Below are 24,393 nucleotides of genomic sequence, written 5' to 3'. Positions count from 1 at the left end.
CATGTAGGAATGAGAGACATTGGGGTAAGCGGGTCTCTAGAAGACAGTGGGCTGGCGAGACCCTATCCTTCAGACTGTCCTGAGCATCTGAAGGGACAGTGGGGGAGGGCAAGGACTCTCTACCGCTCCCTTCCAGCCCCGGCATGCTCAGTACCTCAGGGAAGTTGCAGTTGGGCCAGGGGCTGTCGCAGAAGCCCTGCTCGTCACCCAGGCTGTAGTTGACGGCCGACTCTACCACGTGACATGCGTTGACCTGGTTTGCGCTGATGTTGTGCTCCTGTGCCAAGCAGCCCAGCAGGTCCTTGGAGTTGCACGTGAACTGGGGGCAGGGAGGAGGGCAGCGAGGGGAGGGTCAGCTGCATGAGGGCCAGGCAGGGCAGCCCGGCCCAACAGGCCAGAGGCCCCCACCTATCCTCCACCTCAGGTGCAGCATGGCAAGGACAGGGACAAAAACTGAAATAGGCTGAGGAACGGGCAAGGTTGGCCCAGCTGCCCTGGCTGGAGGGGGTGTGGCCAGCATGCCCTCCTGAGGAGGGGCTCCTAAACATGCCTCAGGGACATTCCCTGAACTGTTCCTGGCCCCACCAGCCTTGACAATGAAGATCTAAGAACTTCACTTCGTGGGAGAGTCGCCGAGCATGGTAGCTCATGCCTGTAATCCCAGCCCTTTGAGAGGCCGAGGCCAGCAGATCACTTACGCCCAGGAGTTTGAAACCAGCCTGGCAACCAGCCTAGAAACATGGGGAAACCCCATCTCTAAAAAAACAAAAACAAAAAAAGAAAATAGAAAAATTAGCTGGGCGTGGTGGTACACACCTGTATTCTAGCTACTTGGGAGGCTGAGGCAGGAGGATTTCTTGAGCCCGGGAGGTAAAGGTTGCAGTGAGCTGTGATGGCACCACTGCACTCCAGCCTGGGTGACAGAGTGAAACTGTCTCAAAAATGAAAAAAGAAAGAAAAAAAAAAGAACTTGTGTGAGGCACACTGAGTCAAAGCTGATCCAAGACCCAGGTGTGACACAAATAGGAATTTCCAAGGAAAGTCTCTCCTAGCCCTGCCTATCAGGTATGTCTCCACTGGGTTTGACCCAATGGGGCTGTGGAGGTGCTGGGAGGTCGTGCAGTCACCCACCATGTTGACAAAAGCCGCCAGGAACACCAGGATGATGGTGAACACCCCAACCAGGGTGCTGTTCATCTTGGACCGCACGATCTTCCTGGAGAGGGTCTGCAGCGGGGAGGGGAAGAGCTGGGGTTGTGGGTGGTAGAGAGGGAGGAAGAGAAAGACAGAATAGTATTCAGTGAAGACTCCACAAATGGCCCCAGGAGTGCAGTGGACCCACCTGTGTCTCTCCCCAGCACGGCCCCTGGGTCTTCCTGGTGGCCCTCTTAGACTGCAAGGCTCCAGCCTTGAACCGCTGCACCACTGCTTCCAGGTCAATGGCAGGGCAGATTCTGCAGCTGACCAGGAGCAGGACTACATGGGGAACCCAGGTGAGAGAGGCAGGATGAGAAGAAAGATGGTGTCTTGACCCAACAGAGAAACCAATAAAAAAGCACACTGACCACTGTGTGCCATCGGGGAGGGGCAGTGGGTGGCAGCTGAGGAGTCATGGAGGGCTCAGAACGTTCCCAGGAGGGTTGAGAAGGCTTCTGGGAGGGAGTGGGCAGTAGTGGGCTTAAGGATTTGGAGAGGACTAGGTTTCTGGGCTCGGGAGGAAGGACTGAGCAGCAGGAAGCAGGAGGGAGGTGGGTGTGGCCCTGAGCACTGAGTGAGCTCTGTCCTTAGCACAAAGCTCCATGGACCTGCCATTTCCTTCATCCTCTCCTCTGTATTCTTCCACTAGACAAACCATGTCTACTCAAAAACCCCCTGCAGCTTTGGTAATTAAATGATTGGGCTCCTAAGTCCCATTTCTGCCACCAAATCTGACGCAGCTGGCCTTGTAAATGATGTCCCCCTCATCTCCCACACAACCTAGGCTGAAAAAAGAATCTGACGGACAGGGAAGCAAAGCAGTGGATCCAGGCTGCCCTACCCCATCCACCCCAACCCTTCCTGTTGAGGCCTCTCTGCTGCTGCCACGCTATGTGTTCCATAAAACCTCTGAGGGCAGACAGGATGGTGGAAAAAGCACTGAACCAGGAGCTTGGCTTGGCTTTTCCTGCATGTTCCTGAGCAAGCCATATGCCTTCTCTGAAGTCTCCTGTTTGTAGGACCCTTGGGACCCTTGGGCACCCCCAGCTTTTGTGGTAAGTGAAGCAGGCAAAGGTCTCTACCCTAGTTGTGGGCCGTGAACATCCCTGCAAATTCTTGCTGAGCATGACAGACCACAAGGCTTCTCCATCCCCTGATACTGAGAGCATCCGCAGGTGGCCACACTGACAGCTAAGTCAGTCACGGGGCTGTAGCATGACCACCATGTGACTACTCATCCCAGTGGGGAGGGGAACTGACTTGTGTGCTACCCTATTTGCTGCCAGCTCAAAAAAGTGTTGGGCCCTTGGTCCAGTGTTACTCAGCTGCAACCAAACTCACTACATGTGCAACATCCATGAGGGCCCATCACATGGGACTTCAGTGGCAAAGGGACTTCAAACACAAATACACTAGCACTCCTGCTGCTGACTGTGACGTGAGTAATAAAGTTTTTGTCTCTGACCCCGGAGCCTTGTGTCTTCTGCCAGCCTCTATGAAACAGTGACAAGCAAACTCATTACTTTCTAAGTAGGGTAAAATTACACCTTAGACCGTTCAGAGTTCTTGACAAAAAGTCAGGTCCCTGCTCACCCCCCGGTCTTGGGCTTGGGGCTGGCTGTGTGCATAGGGAGCCTGCATATCTTTCCAACCCTGGAATCTTCCTCCACCCTTCAAACAAGGCCATTTTCTATCAGCAGAGGGAAAGAGGGGACCACAAGGAGGGATAGATCACAGGAAGGGTTGCTACCATAGCAGAGGCCTAGTGGTCTCACATAGGCTATAGGCTGAAAGGTGAAGTCCTGGGACTCCATCTCCCCAGCAGGAGAGCCTCGTAGGTATGCTCCTATACCATCAAGCCTGTGGCACTTGTTCTGAACAAACACTGGGATAATAAAAGAGGCCCTTTGACCAAACCCTCTTATGTGGTAGAAGGAAAGGTAAGTGTGATCTGGAGAGCATACGCTTCTATTAAAATCCTGCTTAATAGACACAGAAATAAATCAAATAGATTGAGGGTCCAGAAATAAACTCTTCCATTTATGTCCCATTGATTTTGACAAGGGTTCCAAGACAATGGTGAAAGAACAGTTTTTTCAAGAAATGGTGCTGGGATACACAGATATCCACATGCAAAAGAACGAAGTTGGGTCCTTACTGCACCCTGTACAAAAATTAACTCAAAATGGACCAGAAAACCTAAATGTAAAAGCCAACTACAGAACTCTTATGGGAAACCATACCAGTAGATGTTTGTGATTTTGGATTAGGCAACGGTTTCTGAGAGATGACACCAAAAAGCACTAATCAAAAAAGAAAAAATAAATTGGACTTTATCAAAGTTAATAGTTTTTGTCCTTCAAATAACACCATTAGGAAAGTTTCAAAAGTATTGGTGAGGATGTAGAGAAACTTGAATCCTTGTGCATTGCTGGTGGGAATGTAAAATGATGCAGTCACTGTAGAAAACAGTAGGGCAGCTCCTCAAAAAATCAAGCATACAATTATCACATGATCCAGTAATTCCACTTCTTGGTATATGCCCAAAGAACTGGAAACAGGGACTTGTACAGATACTTGTATACCCATGTTCACAGCTGTATTCTTCCTAATAGCCTGAAAGTGGAAACAATTTAATTGTCCAACAATTGATGAATGAATAAACAAAATGTGATATAGCCATACACTGGAATGTTTTTCAGGCATAAAGAGAGTAAAGTGCTATTACATGCTACAACAGGGATGAACCTTGAAACTAATACGTAAGTGCATGAAACCAGTCTCAAAAGGCCATGTGAGATTCCCTTTGTGTGAGATGCCCAGACGTGCGAATCACAGAGACAAAGTAGCTGAGGGCTTGCCGGGGGCTGTGGTGATCAGGGAAGGAGGAGTGACTGGTGATGGGTCTAGGGGTTACTTTTGGGGATGACCACAATGCTCTAGAATTAGCATCAACAGTTGAACAACTTTGTGAATATACTAAAAACTAGCAAAAGTTCATTCACCTTTATTAAGGTGAATTTTATAGTATGCAAATTATATTTCAATGAAGCTTGTATTTTAAAAAACCTTGTTCGGCCTCTTATTGGCTGTGTGATTCTGGGGCATTACTCTACACTGAGCTTCAGTCTCCTTATTGGGAAATTGGGAATAGCTCTCTCCCAGAGTGGCTATCAAGACTTAGTAAACTGATGCATTTGAAAGTGCTCTGTGAGCTGTTAAATGCAACAGAAAAGTTAGCTAATATTTGCATTTTAAAGAGCTATGCTGCCAATGAGAATGAAAGTCCTTATTTCCCATTTAAAAGAACTTTTTGGTTTCACAGCTGGGGAAAGTGTTTTGGCACTAGCATGAGGATCTTACTCTGAAATGGTATGACAGATGGTTTCAAATCTTTGGTTGCTTAAAATGCTGTCATTCTATCTCCATCCCCTTCCCCTGCTCCCCCCACCCCAAATCCTATACGCCCAATGTTGTTTAAACTGTTCAGTTTTGATCACCCCATCCACTGATGGAGAGGCTTCCTTAATCATTTTGCACCCACCAAGGTAATGAATGATAGAGGCAAAGGTTATTAATACATGCTAAAACTTTCTTATTAAAAGGTGGTTGGGGAATAGGGTATGCACATTAGCTTCCTGGTGAATATGGGACCAGGCGCCCACCAGGACCATCCAGAGGCCAGGAGAAGAACTGCAGGCTTAAAAAAAAAAATCAATATTAGATGTGGCTCTAGCATCTAATGAATGACTGAATGTGCACTGGCTTGCTTGCTGCAAGCCAACTTCCCTCTACACCCTTTAAAAAGACTTTCTCTTGACTTTAAAACCTCTGTAGGAACTCAGGAACTGCTGCTTTTTTGAAGTCTCCAGAAGATTTGACATCCTGTCTTGATATCACTTTACAGAGTGTCTCATCTCTAAGCAGAGCGTTCATCCTGTATGTCAACCCTAAATCCAGATTTTACTAACCCCGGTGTGGCTCTTAAAACTCTTTGCCAGGGGCAGAGTCTCTTCCCAGGGCTACACCACAACTGCAGTCAGATCATGGAGAGCATTTTCCAGCAGGATCACTGCCTGCACCAATCAATCACTTAATGTCTGCTCACAATCAGAGCCCAACCAATCACTTAGTGTCTGCTCACAATCAGAGCCCAACTAATGTTAAAAAAAAAAAAAAGTTCAGAACCAGTACATTCCCACTCCGATAAATTTAAATCAATTCAACATGAAAAACAGGCGTGGGAACATGGTTAATAAACTATGATTAGGGTAAGGAGCAGTTTTGATCCTGGCTTCCTTGAGCATCTCCAGGCACATCAGTGACCTCCCTAGGCTCCTGCCTGTGATGTGGGGTCAGGGTATTGCAAAGATAAAAGGAGGGGATGAAGTCGGATGGCAAAAAAAAATTTAAGAATACAGCCTCTTTGACAAGGAGCTAATAAAAGAAGCAGAGCTCCTACTTCAGAAAAAGAAAAGAAGGTAAGAAAACCACGGAAGTCAAACCTGGCAGGCAAAAGGGGTCCACACCAGTGGTCTCATCACTTGGCCTTTCAGGAGTCAACTGGACATATTAGCAGAGGCAGTGTCCTGGAGGGGAACGCTCATGACCTCTGAGTAAGAACTGCTTGGGTTTAAATCCTAGCTATAACCACTTCCTAACTCCAGAATCTAGAAAAAGCTGTCTAACTTCTATGAGCCTCCGTTTCCTCATCTGCAAAGTAGGTTCAATAAAAGTCACCTTTGAGGCTCAGGAGACATAGCTCAAAGCAGCATAGCTTGGATGTGGACCCTGGACGGCCTTGACTTGAAAAACACAGGGGTAACCTACAATATGCCTACTGGAATGAAGACCTCTCCATCTCAAATGAAAGAAGTGTATGATGAGATGTGAATGATGAGATGAATATGGCCCTGAGCATGCAGGTAGAAAGGTAAACGTGGGAATCCTAAAATCCTCACAGGATAGAAGACAGCGAGGAGGGGAGGGGTACTGGCTGCAGAGTTAGACTCTATTTTAGAAACTGTGGACCAGGAGTCGAGTTAGAATGGTAGAAAGGAGAACCAGCAAGGTAGGCTTAGCTACAGGCAGGCTGCAGGGAGAGAAGAAGAGGCTCTGCTGGTGACTGCAGAGCAAACAGGGCCCACAGGAGGCTCTGGTCAGGGATCCCAGGCGCTGGTGCTCAGACCATCAGGTCTAGGGGATCAGTATGATGTAGTCTAAGAGCAAGCCATCAGGCTAGAGGTAAGAGAGATTTATATACACACACACATGCACACACACACACGTGTACGCGCACACGCACACACACAGCAGCAGAGTTCCCCCACAGGGCCTATCTGTAACCTAAGTCCCAAACTGCTGGGAAGGAGAGTTTGGCCTTCCGAACAAGGTTGCACTAAGTGAAGGCTGCGGGCCTGGATCAGATGGTGGGGAAAGGAGTGTCCCCATTTGGGCGGAGGCGGCAAAAGTCCCAGCACTGTCAGGTATAGACCAGGGCTGCTTCACTGGATATGAGGCAGGAACTCCAAGGGAGTCTAATGGAGCATTCAGAGCTGGCCAAAGAGGAAGGGGCTGCACTCAGGAGCCGTGGTTGAGCTCCCCATCCCTGGAGATGATTGAGCACAGGCTGGCCCACCCCTCGCAGGGTTATCACAGGGAATTCCAGCCTCAGGTGCATGGCTGGGCCCTCTCACTGCATGAGCCCCTTTCAACCCGAGATTCCCAGAGTTGTGGACAATGTGCCATGGTGAGCAGGGCTTTAGCATGGTTTTCTGTAAGAAAAGCAGTTCTGGGGCCCAGGTCAGCACAGATGTCAAGGGAAGGATGTGGTGTTGTGTGCAGATGTGCAGACTTGCCCTCTAAAACAGCATCTCCAGAAGGAAGCATTCAGGGGAACGGTCCCTAAGGCAAGGCATCTGAGGGGCAGTGGAGGCTCAGCAAGGCAGCTGAGGCTTAGGAGTGGAACCAGGGCTTGAGGACATGATGAAGACCAAGGCACCAAGTCAGCCTCAACGAGAAATCCAGGGGAGTGTGTGAACTGCACTGAGCTGTGTTGAGAAAAGACTGAACAGGCCCGAGATAAAAAGGCCACCAGAGCACTTAGTAAGAAGGCAAAAACCAGAAAGGACAAGGCAAAACTGCTCCCTGGCAGCCAGAGAAGACGACTCACTCAGTGGATACTTCCTCATATTTCTCCCTTCGAAAAGGTGGAAACACGGACAGTTTAAGGAAGTCGGTCCATAGTGTTCTGGGAAAACGGAAAAGTACATGAAATAGAGAAAGCGGCTGACAAGGCCTGGCTTTGGGGTAATTTAGGAATTGTTGCATCTCACCACAGAGCCACTCCCCGTGACTTCTGAGAGATTGGGAAAATGAGAGAAAAAGTTTCTGAGTTCTGGTAAAACCACAAATGTTTTTCAAAAACTAAACACTGCAGGCCAGTCAGCTTTGTGTGAGCACCTGCGAAGGCGAGAAAATGAACTTCATTCAGTCAACCCACCGCAGTGAGTATGCCACGCGTGCTCCTCAGTGACAGGCTGACACCCCTGCCATGCACACGACAGGAGGCAGAGCCAGGGACAATCCCCTTTCATGTCTTCACATGCAAGCCATTTAACCCACAACATCAAAGAGCGAAGAAGAATTCAATGGAAAGAAGTTCATATTACAAACAACTTTTCGAATTGGGCTGTGTATTCCAGAAAGCAGATAAACCCTGAGAAGACGGCTATTCAGGCCAGGAGGGAAGGAGGCAGCCTTTTGGTCTTGCTGTTGTCAAGGCCCCCGCAGCCTGCTTTATCCAGAGTGGACAGTTCCACTTCTTCATCCCAGTGAAAGGACACCGTATTTTCTCAGTAGCCACAAAGTAGTAACAACCCAAGCGTCCATCAACAGATGAATTAAACAAAATATGCTGTATAACTGCAGCGGCATGTTATTGAATCACAAAAGGCAGGAGTGGCTGAACGTGGGGCAGGAGGGAGGCTGTGGCCTTGAGGAAGGAGGGTCAGTGGAGAGGCAGGGAACCGGCATTAAGCCCTACGATGAAGCCTATCGGATGCTACAATATGACAAACCAGCGAAGCTCGTGGCTTAGCGTGCCGTGCCTCTCACAGACATGCCCGATGGCTCTGGCTGACCTTTCCCAAATCTGGGCATCCACCACTGTGCCTGCCAGGGGAGGTGAACCACACCAGATATTCCTAAGGCCCCTTCCAGTTCTGACGGAAGACATGGTGCTCACTGCATTAGAGGGAGTTATAGCACAGCTGCTGCTTCCAAGGGGCCCCACTGCCCATGCCAAGGGCTTGGCTCCCAGTGTCAGGGAGGAGTTGAGAGGCTCAGCAGATGTGGAAGAGGCACAGATCTGCCCTAGGGATGAGTGCTTCTTTGGGGCCAGGCTGATGCGTCAGGAAATTCTGAAACCACTGGTGAAGAAACTGAGGGAAAGGCCTGATGGGCAGGGCAAACAGAAACCTGAGTGTTTTCTACCACAGACCAGAATGGCCTGGGGTCAGGTCGCAGCGAGGGACACAGCCTGGACAGGGAACACAGCATGCCTAAGAGATACAGGAGAAAAACTCAGATCAGGAGCCACATTTCTGTTCCAGGACTCATGCTGCTAACACCAGCTGGCTGTGTGGCCCCGTCAGAAACACCGAATCACTCTGGGGCCACACTCCTCATCTATGTTCGGGGATGCTTGAAATCCGTAATCTCTGAGGTCCCCTCCACGGAAAATTCCAGAGCACATGGGAGCACCAAAGCGGGTGTCAAGAGAGACCTCCTCCACACTCATTCTCTCAGCAAATGTTCACTAGGCCACTGCGCACTGTTCTGTGCCAGGCCTGGTGCTAGGTGCCCTCCTGCCTTCTGCATAACATGAACAGGAGCAGCAGCCACAGCATCTTCTGGTTGCAAAGATTTGCGAGGGGCAAGTTAAAGCAGCCAGTGAAGAACAGGCTCCCACTGACCATCTCCCTGTCCCCAGGCGAGCTTGCTGCCAAAGCCAATGGAGAGGTGTGGCCAGCATCAGGCTCTCTCCCACCCCATGCCAAGCACAATACTTGGGCCCCTTCACATTTCAGGCCCCTGGGTAGGGCCCCCACCAGGGCTGAGACAAGCAGGAAGAAGGTGGCTGCAACCCAGGTGTCAGCTACACTCACCTTTACGCAGGAGTAGATCACAGACACAAACACCACCAAGGTCAGCAGCAGGAAACAGGTCAGGTAGAAGCTGAGCATGAATATGGAGCTGGAGGGAGAGAGGAGAGGAGGGAGAAGCCAGGCTCAGGTGGCAGGGCTACAGCTTCTGGGGGGCCTGCCTGGCAATCAAGCCACTGGTCCCCCATGCCCTGCCTCACAGCTTCAGAGGGCCTGGGCTCCAAAATCCAGAGAGGAAACCTGAAGTTGCTCCATCTCCGCTAATCCACTGCCCAGCCTTTTGCACTGACTCCCTGACAAGGGCCTACAGGGCCTTGCAGGTGGATTCTGGAGCCCTCCCCATTACAGTATGGCTCCCTCCCCTTCTTGTGGGGACGGCAGCTCACAGGGAGCTGAATGGAGAATCAGGTGACACCTGATCTGATAGGTATTTTGCGTAATTCTTAGCTACTCGCTGACATGCTTCATTTAGCTTGGAAGAACCACCCAGTTGTTCCCTCCAAGTCATCGCTCACAGCTCTAAAACTGTGACAGCTGAAAACTGATTGGACCAGTGGCCTTCATTTCTAGAAATGCCTTTGTCAGCAGCCCAGTCAGCCACTCTGAAAAGCAGGGGTGACTGTCTCTTCAGAAGGGCAGAACCTCTAAACCCCGCCCCCTTTCCACGGCCAGGTCCCACAACAAGTCCTGCAGTGTTTGTTCCTCTATTCCCAGATAGTTCAACAAGAAAACTGCTAGGATTTCCCTCTGCCCCTCCTTTCAGATGCAGATCACAGGTGACCTTCACGGCCACCCTCAGACAAAAGAGCTGCAAGTGACTTTCCATCCAGAACTTCCCATTGGCCCTCCAGATGTAGGGGCTGGCCTGGGGACAACACCCCGCCATACCACCAGGTGGCCTTTCAAGGGAGGAAGAGTGGCCTGGCGATGTCAGGTATTGGTATGGGGTTAAAAGCCAGTGGGGAGCGTGAGAGGCAGGTGAATACCTCCAGGGAGGACTCCAACAGCATCTTTGTTCCAGGCCTCCACAGAAGCGGCACTTAGCTGCCTTCAACAAATGGAACAAGAGAAACGAATTCTCTTCAGAGGAAAAGAAAGATCTTAAAAGTGGCTTTTAAGGCTTTCCTACAGAGAAGGCAGCTAGAGAATGGCCTCTGCCAATAGGAGCTGTGGCCAGAGGTGGGAATAAAGCCGCTGCAGGCAGGGCAGGTAACTGGGATGACCCAGCCTCCAAGCTGTGCTGCAGAGAAGGAAAGGCAGCAGAGGCAGGACTGTGCACTCAAGCTACAGGGACTATCAGTCGCAATGGGAGCAAAAACCCAGGGTGCTACTTTGTTTTTTTTTTTTTTTTTTTTTTTTTGAGACAGAGTCTCGCTCTGTTGCCCAGGCTGGAGTGCAGTGGTGTGATCTCAGCTCACAGCAATCTCTGTCTCCCAGGTTCAAGTGGTTCTCCCACCTCAGCCTCCTGAGTAGCTGGGATTACAGGCGTGCGCCACCATACCCCGCTGATTTTTGCATTTTTAGGAGAGACAAGTTTTCGCTGTGTTGGCCAGGCTGGTCTCAAACTCCTGGTCTCAAGTGATTCGCCTGCCTCGGCCTTCCAAAGTGCTAGGATTACTAGCGTGAACCACTGCACCCCGCCTCCAGGTTGCTTCTTGATACTTGTGGCTCCACATCACTACAGAAAGATGGTTTTTTGTGCCAACAGGAACCCCAGCTCTACACAGCCTCAGTGCAGGGGTCAACCAGGGTGGAGCTGGCTGCCAGTGCCTGGTTCTCACCTGTGGCATCCAACAGAGTGACGGCAGATACAAATATAAGGGAGATCTTCTCATTCTTTTAATGTCAATAAAAATAAAACCCATGTCGACATCAGGTACCTCTGGCTATGGTACGCAGGGAAGGAGACATCTCCACTTCAGCGGGAGCCCTGTCAAAATGCAGGCCCCAATCTAATCATGAAAAAACATCAGACACACCCAAATTGAAACTACAAATGAATTGGCCAGCACTCCTCAAAAGTGCCAAGGTCAGGAAAGACAAGCAAAGGCTGAAGAACTACCACGGGGGGATGGGATGGAAGACGTGAATCAACGACATGCAACGTGGGATCCTGCACTGGCTCCTGGAACACACACTGGACAGTGAGGGGAAAATGATGAATCAGAATAAAGTCAGTAGATGAATTAACAGTATCTTTTCAGCGTTAATTGCCCGGTTTTGATCATTATGCTACAGTTACAGAAGTTGTCGACACGCGGGGAAACTGGTTGCAGGCTGCACAGAATCCCTCACTCCTTTTGAAACTTCTCAAACCAATGATTTCAACATGAAAAACAGAAGGTACTGGCTTCAGGGACTCTTTAGATTAAGCAAGGCTTAGAAGATACAACCAAATGCAAGCAGTGGATTTTGAGTAGATCCTGGCTACAAATAAACTAGAAGCAGAAGACATTTTTGGGGACAGTTTGGGAAATTTGAATATAGATACAGGGAATTGCTGTTAATTTTTTTGGTATGAAGTATTGTGATTAAGGAGAAAAACATCCTTAAAATAGGCATATATTGAGGTTTTTAGGAGTCAAATGTCTGTGTCTGAATTTACTTTTAAAAATCAGAATAAAAACAGATGAAACAATGCAAAATATTAACAGTTGTTCTATCTAGGGGATGGGTACTGATTAGATTAATACTTTACTTTTCTGTGCACTTGAGGAATTACATAGTAAAAAGTAAAAATATGTATTTCTACATAGACGTGTGTGTGTGTGTGTGTGTGTGTCTGTGTGTATAGTTGTGTGTGCATGGGTTTACATACATAAGGCAATGATGTTTCTCTTCCAGGCGAGACTCTAATGCGAATGACAATTTTACAAACACCTCATTTCCAAAAGCCCACTGCGTACTTCAAAATACTCCCCACAGAAGCCACAGCCTTCTCGGCAACACAGCCAGTCATCAGAAGAGTTCAGAAACACCTGTTTGTGAAATACTTTCAGAACCTGGAATCCATTCTCAGAAATATCCAAGTAATAGAAAACCTACATCTTTTGAAGATTTTTCAAGAACCAAAGGTCACACAGAAAGCATCCCAGGGAATACTTGGGGTGACTCAATTGTTAGTGGTAGGGTGGGCTAATGGGACAAGACAATTAAGTGATAAAAAGGCATTTCTTGACCAGCCTCTGTGGCTCACGCCTGTAATCCTAGCACTTTGGGAGGCGGATGTGGGCAAATTCCCTGAGCTCAGGAGTTTCAGACCAGCCTGGGCAACATGGTGAAACTCCATCTCTACTAAAATATAAAAAATTAGCTGGGCGTGGCAGTGGGTGCCTGTGGTCCCAGCTACTCAGGAGGCTGAGGCAGGAGAATTTCTTGAACTCAGGAGGCAGAAGTTGCAGTGACCAAGATCGTGCCACTGCACTCCAGCCTGGGTGACAGAGGGAGACTCTGTCTCCAAAAAAAAATAAAAAAGAGGCATCTCTCATGCAGCTGAGCAGCACCTGGTGAAAAGTCACCCACCCTGGAATGAGCACATCACCTTCCCATCCAGAGAGGTCAGACCCCTGGCTTCGTATCCCACTGAAGGCACACTTCTGTCCCTGCCTGAGCAAGAGCAGGCCAGACTCCCTGCTCTGTTCTCCTAAATGACCACCGCCCTCCCACCCCTGGAATCCCCTGTGGCCAGAGGAAGGAGCCCAAGAAGGATGGGGATACTCACTGGGGCACGATGGTGATCTGGACAAAGCAGATGAAGAGGAAGACGAGCGAGGCACATGCCACATAGGCACCAAATCGGTCATCCACCTGCTTGGAGTACTGAGAGGAGACAGGCAGGGTGAGAGGGGCCAAGGCACCTGGCCCAGTCCGCTGCAACCCTGTCAATCCCACACACTCAGGGCAGCCGCTCAGGGCTGGTCACCTGTGCAGCCCACTCCCACAATAGGAAAGACCTGAGAACCAGAGCCAGACTTAGACCCTGGGAAACCAGTCCAGATCACCAGAAGGTGGTGCCTGTGGGGAGGGCAGTTGAGAGGGAACTGAAACCTTTTGCAGGTGGGTCATCTTCAGAGTAATCCATAATGATCATGGCTGTACATGACTGCATGCCTTCTATATGCTAGGAAACATGCCAAGTGTCTACGGGCATCATCCGGCATCCCCACAACAGCCTGGGAAGCTGGCATAGAACTGCTGTCATTTCTCCTTCAGAGATGAGCAAGCTGGGCCCCAGAGAGATCGCAAGACTTGTCCCGTCACATCTGAGGCTCCCAGCCTCAGCTCCTCCCATGATACCAACCAGCCACACTGATGGAGGTTGGGCTGGCACATTCACCCAGAGTAACACGCAAGTGAGGTCCATATGCTGCTGGTCCCTTTCCACAGCTTCACCCTGCTAATTCAGTTTGTTTGCCTGGCTTAATGCTAACAAGCATACCACAAGTCCATTTTAACTGAACTCTGGGGAGACACTGCCACACAGTGAAAAGAGAACTGAATGGACCAGGGTCTGGCTCCAGCTCTGCCACCACTTCACTGGGTGGCCAAAAGCAGATCCCCCCACTACTCTGGGCTTTAGCTTTCTCATTCACAATAAGACGCAACAGAGAGATCCTGACTACCCCTGCCAGCTGTAACGCCTTGAGGTCCCAGTGTGACAAAGCAGGTGGGCTGTCCATTGACAATGATAACAGCATTAATGCAAATAGCAACTAATGTGCACTGAACACCTACTGTGCGGCAGATACTGTTTTATACATACAAACTTGGCCGGACGCAGTGGCTCATGTGGATCACCTGAGGTCAGGAGTTCAAGACCAGCCTGGCCAACATGGTGAAACCTTGTCTCTACTAAAAATACAAAAATTAGCCGGGAGTGGTGGCAGGTGCCTATAATCCTAGCTACACGAGAAGCCGAGGCAGGAGAATCACTGAACCCGGTGGGAGGAGATTGCAGTGAGCAGAGATAAAGCCACTGTACACTGTACTCCAGCCAGGCCAACAGAGCGAACTCCATCTCAAAAGAAAAAAGCAAAACAAAACAGGAAAAAAAAAAACAAAAACTCATTTCATCCTCACTATAACCCTATGAAGTGGGAATGTTAACTGTCCCCATTTTCCAGATAAGGAAATTAAGGCACGGAGAAGTTAAGATTTATCCCTTCCAACCACGGAAGTCTCCCTAGCATCCTCATCTCCCTAGGTAGCAATGCATTAGAGCTGGGGAAAGTGAGGCCACCCCTTCCGCAGGCAGTGCTGGGGGCAGGAGGGAGCTGTCCTGTTTCCTTGCCCTCCTCCTCCTCATCCTGGTTTGGTGTAGGGGTCTCCTTCCCACCCAGGTGCCATACCTTCTTCTCTAAGTCAGGCTCCCTGAAGGTCAAGAGGAACTTGCGGACATGCTCAGACCGCAGCCTATCGATGCTCCTGGCATCAATGGCGCGGCCCAGAAACTCATCCACTTCATCCTCAGGGTTTGTACTCTCCTGGGCATTCCTGGGAAGCAGAAGGCACAGGCATGAGACAGGCTGACCACAGGGGCACCGGCAGAGGCTGGCTCTTCCTTCCACCCAGATTCTCAGAGAGGCCCGGCAGCCGTCCACCATCAGCTCAATCAGGGCAGCAGGAGCTGAGGCCTAAGCCATGCTCTTAACAACTGCACAGATGAACAGAAAATTGCCCAAGTCTGGGACCTGGACCTTCAGGCTGAAGGGCCTTGTTGGCAATAGGTTTTTCTGACTCTGTTAACATATTATGTTAGCATAACAATGTGAGCTACCATTGATGGTTTAATTGGACTTAACAGCTAAGGGGCTCTGCTCTTTACCCTCTAGCTGTGCTATCTTCCTGAAAAGGAGGCCGAGATTGGCAGTGAGAGTTTCTGCCATTTTCTGCCACGGTGACTGTGGCCCACCTGCTTTCTTTCACCTGGCTCAGGGCATGCTTGAGAAGCAGAATTCATAGGCTTGAGTGCTGACCTTCAACACCCTATTTCTCAGGGTGGAACCCAGTCCTGGAGTGGAATTTCTGACAGTCCTGGAGTGGAATTTCTGACAGTCCTGAGAGCCGGAAGTGAAGGAGGGAGAAGAGGGCATTTCCTCGGGGCACTGAATGCCAGGCGCTGCTGACCAGTGGGTAAGGTCTGTACTTTCCTGAAGGAGCTGTGTGTGTGCACACGTGCAAGTATGTGTCACAGAGATAAAATGGGCAATGCTGAGGCCCAGTCCTCATGTTGGGTGGCCTGGGCTCCTGGGCTGTCCTGGCCTGTTTGGGACTGCTGCTGACCACCTGGCAGCTAGGGTAGGCTCCATTCACTCTCAGCTAAGACTGCAAGAGGGGTCATTTTCCATGGGGACTGGGGAAACTGAGTGATAAGGTGGATTGGGAGCTATCCCCCAGACCCAGGGAGCAGGAATAAGGAAGGGCATATTACTCACTTGTCCTTGGGGTCTTCAAAGCCCTAAGAGAGGGATAGAGAGAGAAAGAGAAGAGAATGAGAACGGAGAGAACTGAAATCTTAAGGGCTTCTACAAGGCTGCAGCTCATCTCCTCTTTACAGTCTCTCAAAGGCCGTGGACATAGAGAGGACTGACACTCACCAGCTCCTTCCTTCCCTCCTTAACTTGGAGAATACAGCTGGGTTCTCCCTAAGAGACAGGTGCTGTGCTAGACACTGGGAATGCCCTGATATTTCACTTCATCCACAGACAAAATCCATGTGTCTAAGCTCTCCCTGCCCCCACGCTGGACTCCTTTCCCAAAGCTCTCCTTGCCATCCTTGGGCACCCTGGGCTCAGAGGGTCCCCTCTCAGTCCTGCCTCTTACTCAGATGGAAATCAGGAATTGCTGGGATGTGCAATCTCTGTCACATGTACACATTCATGCACACCCACCTCCTCACGTACATCACACTAAGCACACACAAAGTCTCCAGGAGTTCGTACATTTTGCACTTAGAAAAACTGCACTCTAGTTACCTGCAATAGCTGTTTGGTATCTGAGAATCACTCCATTCTTATAAGGCCAGGGTTGGTTGCAGACTCAGAGGGTAAGGACCCCACCTGCCACAGATTTGACTACTGTTCTATCAGAGGTGAGAGTGGGAAGGGCCCTTGCCGGCTATCAAACTCAAAGCGCTCTTTATGAATTCTGCAAAGGGAGATGAGTGTTGAGGTCACACCAGTGGTGGCAGAATGGAGGCTTCCCCACCGTAGGGAGGGGTGGAATCTCAGAGGTGGTGCGGGAGGTGACAAGCAGCCTCAGGACGTGCTGTTTAGATCAGCCTTGGGATGCCAGGACAAGGACAGAGGATGCCCCTTCCCTGGCAGCGTGGAGCACTCTGCTGGGCAAACAGAGTTTGGCAAACACTGGGTGAGCCCGAAATCCAAATGAACACACCGCTCTTCATTCCCCTAAAAACATGTTATGAAAATTCAAAAAGAGGGATTTACATTTCTCTCCATGAGCCAGGGCCACCAGGCACTGAAACAGATGTGGGGCCCTCACAGCACAGAGGCTGTACCCCTAGCTGAGAGGTCCTGGGAGCCTCAGAGGCTCTGGGGTTACCTCCAAGTGACTATGGGCCTGAGCTCCTACTGGACGGCCAGCACAGCCCTGGATGGCCTGGCAGTTGTCTGCCCAGGCAAGCTGCACCCTTCTTGTCCTCTGAGAATGGCCAGGCCCTCCAGGCTGCAAAGTGGTCCCACATCACCATCCCAGCCTTGGGCTGAAAGAGTGGATGTCACTCAAGTGAGTGCTCCTTTGGGGCAGGGATAGGGCAGGCCCGTGCCTGATGCTCCCAGGATCCCTTGGAGCACAGGCATGGCTGGGCAGCAGAGAGATGGACAAGCAACCTCTCTGTGGAAGACCCCCTGCGTGGGACTGGACCTCTCAGTTCCATCCCAGGAGCCAGCAAAACTTTTACTACGGAACCGAGAACAACAGAGCTATATTACAAGTATGGTGGTCTCTATAATTCAAAAATAGACTGAAATGTGAATAAGCCTGTTCTGACCTTTCCTTATGCTCCGCTTAGTCTTCTGTGGAGGCTGGTGCTGGGGACCCATTTTTTTCTTCCTGAGCTCAGTGGGGGGTCAGGACCATCCTAACCACACTGCTTACCTGGTTGGTGTGGACAGCTCAGAGCCAGGTGGGCATGGTGAATTGGTAACAGTACAGAAAACACACTGGGTCACATGGTGGGGGGGCCATTAAGAACAGCGGAGCAGACTGGGCTCAGATCCCATCACCTGCTTACTCTGTAAGTTCCAGGACAGCAGCTACCTGGCCTCTCCCAGTCCTCCTGCACCCCCTTCTCCAACACCCGGGCCCCCCGTGCTGTCCATTCCTAGGTTTGCTGAGAGGAGCTCAAGCCCACATGTCTTCCCACTGGCAACCTTTTTATTAATAAATAATTTTAAAGACTTACGACACTAGTGCCTAAGCATCCACCAGCACGGCTTGTCACTGTTTTAAAAGCTCAGTAAAAGCTGGAAAAAGATGTAAAAGGTACTGACGACTCCAAGTTCAAACCTGACTGCTCTCAGTCACTGCTGCACGCTCCCCGCCCCTATCCCACCTTCAATGGCTTCTCATAAAACTCATCCCAGCGTGGGCAGGCAGGGGTGAAAGCTCGCCTTCTGTGGATCTCTCTCCGAGATTCCAGGCACGCATAGCACCAAAAGCCCAGCGGCCCTTGCAGCAGCTATAGAATCTGTCTCCATCCCCAGCCTAGAGATTCCCACTGGCCACACTGGAGTGGGGCCCAGAAGCTGTTCGTTTATGGCAGTCCCCTCAGGGGATACGTGGCCCAGCCAGGACAGGAGCCTCTGTTCCAACAGCCCTGTTCTTCCGCACTCCTTCTCCCCGCTGGGCAAAGCAATGAACGTCTTGGAGGAGACTTCCTGGCAGCCTCTTTCTCCAAAGACTGTCCCTTCCGCATGAGAGCTCTGGCTGCGAATTCTTCCAAAGTTCCTGTCCTAATGATGAGTAATACATCTGCCAACCCAGAGCTTATAGTCCAAACGATCTCCTTTAAGACTCCAAGATAACTAAAGATACAGCTTATATCAAATATCACCAAAAAATAACTTTCAAGGACTCTAAACAAAGAGAATCTCCCTGCTGGCTCTTTCCTATTCTGCCCGTCAGCTCTGCCTTCCCCTCCTCCTCATCTACCTCCCCTACTCCTCAGCTTCGCCTCTGCCTCCTCCTCAATGCCTCCTCTCTCTCAGCTCTCCTGCCCTTCTTTGCTGTCCCTGCTTTCCATCCTTCCCCCTTTCCCCCCTTCTCCCTTATTTTTATTTGCGAGACAGGGTCTTGCTCTGTCCCCCAGGCTGGAGGGCAGTGGCGTGATCATGGCTCACTGCAGCCTCAACCTCCTGGGCTCAAGCGATCCTCCTGCCTTAGCCTCCCAAGCAGCTAGGACAGGAGCAGCATGCCACTATGCCTAGCTAGTTTTCCCTTCTCCTTTTTATTGTTTGTGGAGACAGGGTCTCGTTGTGCTGCCCAGGCTGGTCTCGAACTCTTGACTGCCCTGACCATGTGGGTACAGAGCCTGTAGGAGACTATCAAAGGGCCGGGGTGACGATGGGGAGGGTCACCAACTGCTCTTTGCTTGGGGGAGGGAGGGTGGTGGCTGGAGCCCTCGGTGGTGCTGACCAGGTCTGTGGACAGTCAAGTTGGGAGCCCTGGGGAAGACCAGGTAGCTCCGATCTGCTCTCTGGTAACCCAGGCCCCCCAGTGGTGTCTCTACTGTCAAAATGTCAAATGAGGGTCTTGGCTTAAATCACTTTTCCTCCTGTACATTTCCCTTAAACTTGTATCATCTGCCACTCATTGGCTAACAAGGAGCAGAGCAGCTGGGTCCCCAGCCTGTCCCCTCCTCCAGGCTCTCCTGGCTCTTGTCTGATGACTCGGCTGGATTTCTATGGAGTTCATCTCTGATCCCTTCTGCTGCAACCTCAGCCCAGTCTGCTCCACAGAGCCCAGACTTGGAGCTCCTTGTGCAACATGCCCCTCCTTCTTCACTAAGTGGCCACACAGACACACACACACACACACAGACACACACACCACACACAGACACACACACAGGCCCTGCACCATCATTCGGCCTTTCCTTAGTGTGGGTGACTCCCACCTGGGAACCTGGTGTCCCTGAGCTGAGCAGCACACACGAGGCGCAGAAGCCAAGCTCACAGACAGAAGGAGAGAAAACACCACTGTGGTAACATGGCTTCTTGTCCTCGTTCTTCCTCTTCCCACCAGGAATCATCTTCCTGTCATTGCTGCCAGAGCCCAGGCAGTGCATCCTGATTAACCTGTCCCAGTGTGTGCAGGGGGTAGAGCTGACACCCGACCATGGCCTCCCCGACTTGCTCAGCCCTCATGTCCCCATTGGAAGGCTGGCATTCGTGGGGGGTGTTTCTCAGCACAGACAGCAAAGGGGACCACCCCCTGGCACTTCCCAGAAAGCACTAGGATAGTTTCTGAGCAACTGAACCAGAAGATGTGATTTCACTTGCCTGGGAAATGCAGGAAGTGCTGGAAGAGGGTATGTGGTGCCCACCCAACTCCCCGGGGCCTCACCAGACAGTGCCAAGAGACAGCTGGAAGCTATGGCTGGCTGAGTCCAGCCAGACATGCCTGCTTCCAGGCTGTGCCTCACGCTCTGCCAAGAGGGAGGGAGGACGGGGTGCTGCCGCTCTGTTCCAAAGCCTAACGAGGCATGCCTCGGGGTGGTGGGGAGAGCTTGAGGCCAGAAGCAGGTTCCCGGACTCCTAGTCCAAAGTTGGGGCAAACCTCCCTTCCAGTTCCTTCTCTGGCTCCCCAGATTCCCCTGGGCAATGTGAGGCATCTGGTGCAGGCCTCGCACCCACAGAAGGCCCTAGCCTTGGAGAGTGTTGACTACAGACTGCCCCACCAGCCACTCACCATCCGCTTCATCTCCTTGGACACCTGGTTACCACCCAGGTGGTTGTAGAAGGGGCGCTCAGCCCCCCAGTGAGGTGGATTGTGCCCGATGGAGTTGGTTCTCTGGCGGTTCATCTTGGCGATCATGGCCTTCTCTTCTTTCTGGGAGACCAACACAGACATGTCAGCCTGTGGGCAGGGTCACCAAACAAGTCCAAGTGGGGAGTTCCTCATCCTCCCCAGAACGTAGTGCCTGGCCAGGTAAGGGGCTAAGGCAGCCACCCTCTCCTCTCTGCATAGCCCTGGAGCCCAGCGCTCTGCCTAGATCCTGGAACTCCCCAGGCAGGCATCCTGGATCCCTCCAAACTCCCTAACACCAGCCCTGGCTGGCCCAGGTGGGAGTTGCAAAAGATGACGAGAGTTTGTCTTGTGAGAAAGCAAAGGGCTTGGGAACATCTGCCATTTGCAAGGAGTTCTCCCTGTAAGTTTGACAGTAAGATTCTAACCCGGGTGCCCTTCTCTCCTCTCACTGGCCTAGGCTCTCAAAGGCCTGAGCTGACGCACCCGGCTGCCTGCACTGTGCTTCCTCCCCCTACTCTGCGGGGCAGGGCAATCACTGAAGGCTGAGCTTAGGTCTCCTAGGCAGCCAGGCCAGCTCATGCTTGAGCCTCCCAACTTGGTCCCTGGCAGGCTGTGGCGTCACACTGGGCTTTGCTCATGGGCAAGCCAGGGCTCAGGGCAGGGTAGGGCTTCTAGCTACAGCCCTGAGGATGGGTAGGGCCTGATCTGAAGTGGGTGCCACAGGGAGAGGAGACCTGGGATCACAACCTCTGCTCAACTTCTCCAAAATATGCTCTAGCAGAGAGGACACTGGGACACGCCCCGGTGCCCAGGAGGCCGCTTCTAAAGAGGTTTGGGTCAGTGAAGTTATGAGATTCAAGAGCTGACGGGCATTGTATAAACACACAGAGTCTCAGTCAGCTATCTATAGGCCAAAATAGTCCCAGGATCTCGTCTGTCTATCCATCCATCCAAATGGGGGCAAGAGAGCCGGAGACCTGAGGCAACCCTCCTCTCAACTCCCTCCCTTGTCAGATAAGGTGTGGGGTGGGGGGACACAGCCTGCTTCAGCTGACACTGCTGGTGGGGGTGCCTGTCACTGTCTCTGTCTCCATCTCATCTTTTTCAGACTGCTTGTCCAGCGAGAATAACCAAGAGCCAGAGAACTCAGCGTCTAGGGCAGGAAGCTGCAGGAGGCCCTGTGACCCGGGCACCGAGAGGGGAGAGGTGGGACAAGGGCCCGGAACACCCAGTTCATTGGTAACTGTGGCCAAGCAACTGGCCAACCCTTACCAACGGGTCAAGGAAGCCATGAGGAGCTGTCCCCACAGTGCCTCGAATCCCCTGTCCCTCTTCCTGGCATCTGTGGAGGGCCTGACACAGCTCCTGTGAAGGGCCCTGCAGCCAGGATCTGTCCCCTGGGGTGCTGCACAGTAGGATAAGGTGTCCCTCTGATACCCCTCTCAGCACGGGCGCCTGTCCTCAATAGCCTCCCTTTAAAAATCGCCTTTGCTGTTGTCCAAGACTTTCTCTGAACTCTTCACACAGCTTAATTTTGTCTTTTGTTTCGCTTCTTAGGAAGAGAAATGGGAAGCTTTTCTCTATCAAAGGGCACTGACTGACAGATAAATTCAACAGAAATACTCATCAGTAAAAGGCATTTTAGTTTAGGCAGAAATATAAAATGTTCTCTTTAAATATAAAATGTTCGCTTTAAAAATTAACAATGGAACATGACACTACTAAAAATAGAACACTGAAGTCTGCTAATAATTTAGCTTTATATTTCAGCAAGTGTGGGCTGAGACAAAGGGGGAAGAAGAAAGAGACTAGAAAGGGAAAGGGGAAAACAGGTTCAAGGAACAAAGACACACAGGCACATGCGGAGATGGACCTGATACATGGATCAGCGAGGGAGAGACAAGGACAAGTGTCCATCCAAGGAAAAGCAAATGAAAAGGAGAGAGATGGAGATAAAACGTATGGTATCCACAGACTCCCTTGATGCTGATTTCCAGCTTGTGGACTTCTGATGTCTTGTTCCTGATTTGAGGCTTGTTGCATTTTTGCAACAGAAGCAATATGAAAAGATTCCCTCTTTACCATCCTTTTTTTGCAAGGCCTAACTGTTGGGGTCCTTTTTAAGATGCAGGAACCACAATTGCCTAAGAAATTGATGACTTTACTCAAGGAAAGAGAAGGAAGCAGCAGGCCATCAAAATGTTCCTCCCTGGAAGAAGGGAGCCCTTCAGCCCCCCGCCCCACAGCCCACGAACCCGCTTCTGGGTGCAGCGCAGGATGAGGAAGGTCTCAATACTGTGCTCCTTGAGGTAGGCGTTGCGCTCGCCCCCACAGCCCGGCTCCACCTCGTAGTCCCCGTTCAGGTAGTTGAGTGTAGCCTTGGTGATGTGGATGCGTCTACGGCGGGCAGGGATCAGGGTGAAGAGGGCAGAAAATGCAAAGTAAGAATGTCTGCTCCCACAAAAAACCAAAAAACTGCAATTTGTGGATTCACCATGATTCAAACCCTAGGGCCTCACGCTCTGCTCAAGTCCTAACCCCAATCTGGCATGGTACCCAGATTTACCATCAAGACAGCCCTCGTGCCCACTGCAACCACATCATCTCACACTGAACATCCTGGCGCAGACCGTTACATTAGCCTGCCTGGGATAATATGGCCTCCTGTCTTACAAACTTTACAAACCTCTCACTTCTGCTCAGAAGCCAGCAATGGCTCCTGCTCGAGACAAAACGGAATCCAAATTCCCGAGCCTGGCACTCCTGCCTTCTGAACACTGGCGCTGTTTCTCCTAGCCATCCCTAAAAGGCCATCTGCTCTTCTCCCATTCCTTGGAAATGCTGTGTTTCCCACACCTGTGCCTTGCCTCGCTGTGGCTGTGTTTCTTCTGCCTAGCAGCAGGCTCTCCTCACCCCACCTTCCTCACTCCTCCCAGTCCTGCCTCCTTTATGGTCTGGCCATCCCACAAACTATCCGTGCTTCCTCCCTCCTCTGGAACTCTGCCTATCACACCTCACCAGCCACCATCGTTAGGGTCAAGGCTTAGGGAAGGTTGACATGATGCTCCCACAACGAGCCCATGGTGGCACAGGTGATTTGGCAAATTAGACAAATTTCTACTTTCACTGTGCCCACCCCAGGCACCACCCCCTCCCGGGGCTTGCTACCATTCCTGCCCACCCCACCTCTCCTCTGCAGGATGGTCACCTTGAGTGGGCTTGAGTGCCCCAAGCCACCCACAGCCTTCACTCACCCTGCCTTGCCGCCAGCCTCCATGTGGTTGGCTAGCGTGACGTCGTTAGACCAGACGTCGAACTGCCACTTCCTGAGACCAAGGACACCGCAGTGTACTCGCCCGCTGTGAATTCCCACACGCATGTTCACGTTCACCCCAGTCACCTCCCGGACCAACCTGGGGATGGAGCAGGGGTAAGGCTGGGAGAAGGTTGGAGGCCAGGCACACAGGGTGGGGGTGAGGCTGCAGGTGAAGGGAAGGTGAAGGTGCAAGAGTCAAAGAGCTTTCTCTCTCCCATTCGGCCCTAGAGTCCAAGAATGTTCAGCCTCAATGGGACTGGGGTGGGAGGCAGGTGCAGTGGCCGTCAGAGGGGCTTTTCCAGGCTTGGCCACAAGGTGGTACAGTGCCACACTAAAACCAGAGCCCTGCTGCTTCCCCTCCAGGAGGGCACCTCTGGCCAACATTGTCCTGTCAATTAAATTGTGATTGGAAAAATGCAAATGCATGTTAGGCCGACTTGAATTAAACAGGGAAGTTCCCACCACTCCAAACGCTATTTGTATAATGCTCTTGTGGGTAAGGCAGAAATGGCTTTTTGATTATCTGTTTATTGGATTTATCCACACTGCTGCTTCCAAGATGTTAGCAGGATGATGGCAAAAGGTGGTTACCCCGGTTTCAAGGGTGTGCCCTGCTCAGGAGAGGAGGGAAGCCTAGGTAGGCACAGAGGCTTAGGTGCTCCATGCCCTAGAGGAAAGCTTGGTCCCAGCCCCATGCACTATGTATCCATATCTGGGAGCCCC

At 51.2% G+C, this 24,393-nt stretch overlaps 1 protein-coding gene across 3 annotated transcripts in view; it reads right to left on the bottom strand.

Moving 5' to 3' along the window:
* ADCY5 (adenylate cyclase 5) overlaps positions 1 to 24,393 on the bottom strand; it is a 159,327-nt gene that overhangs the window by 19,017 nt on the left and 115,917 nt on the right. For 2 of the 3 annotated variants that reach the window (XM_032267713.1, XM_032267714.1), the window contains 8 exons: positions 22,610 to 22,751; positions 20,295 to 20,435; positions 15,797 to 15,819; positions 14,711 to 14,855; positions 13,084 to 13,181; positions 9,366 to 9,453; positions 1,132 to 1,248; positions 155 to 319 (listed from right to left, as the gene is read on the bottom strand). In XM_032267713.1, coding sequence (XP_032123604.1) covers positions 155 to 319; positions 1,132 to 1,248; positions 9,366 to 9,453; positions 13,084 to 13,181; positions 14,711 to 14,855; positions 15,797 to 15,819; positions 20,295 to 20,435; positions 22,610 to 22,751 — 919 coding nt within the window. Of the gene's footprint in view, positions 1 to 154; positions 320 to 1,131; positions 1,249 to 9,365; positions 9,454 to 13,083; positions 13,182 to 14,710; positions 14,856 to 15,796; positions 15,820 to 20,294; positions 20,436 to 22,609; positions 22,752 to 23,608; positions 23,768 to 24,393 lie in introns of all 3 variants that reach the window. The other variant, XM_032267712.1, reaches the window with a different exon arrangement.

The sequence above is a fragment of the Sapajus apella genome, unplaced genomic scaffold (assembly GCF_009761245.1).
Source record: "Sapajus apella isolate SASKATOON/1434 unplaced genomic scaffold, GSC_monkey_1.0 scaffold171, whole genome shotgun sequence".
Lineage (NCBI taxonomy): Eukaryota > Metazoa > Chordata > Mammalia > Primates > Cebidae > Sapajus > Sapajus apella.
Note: the sequence above shows the minus strand (reverse complement) of the source record. Positions and strands in the feature narration are given on the sequence as shown.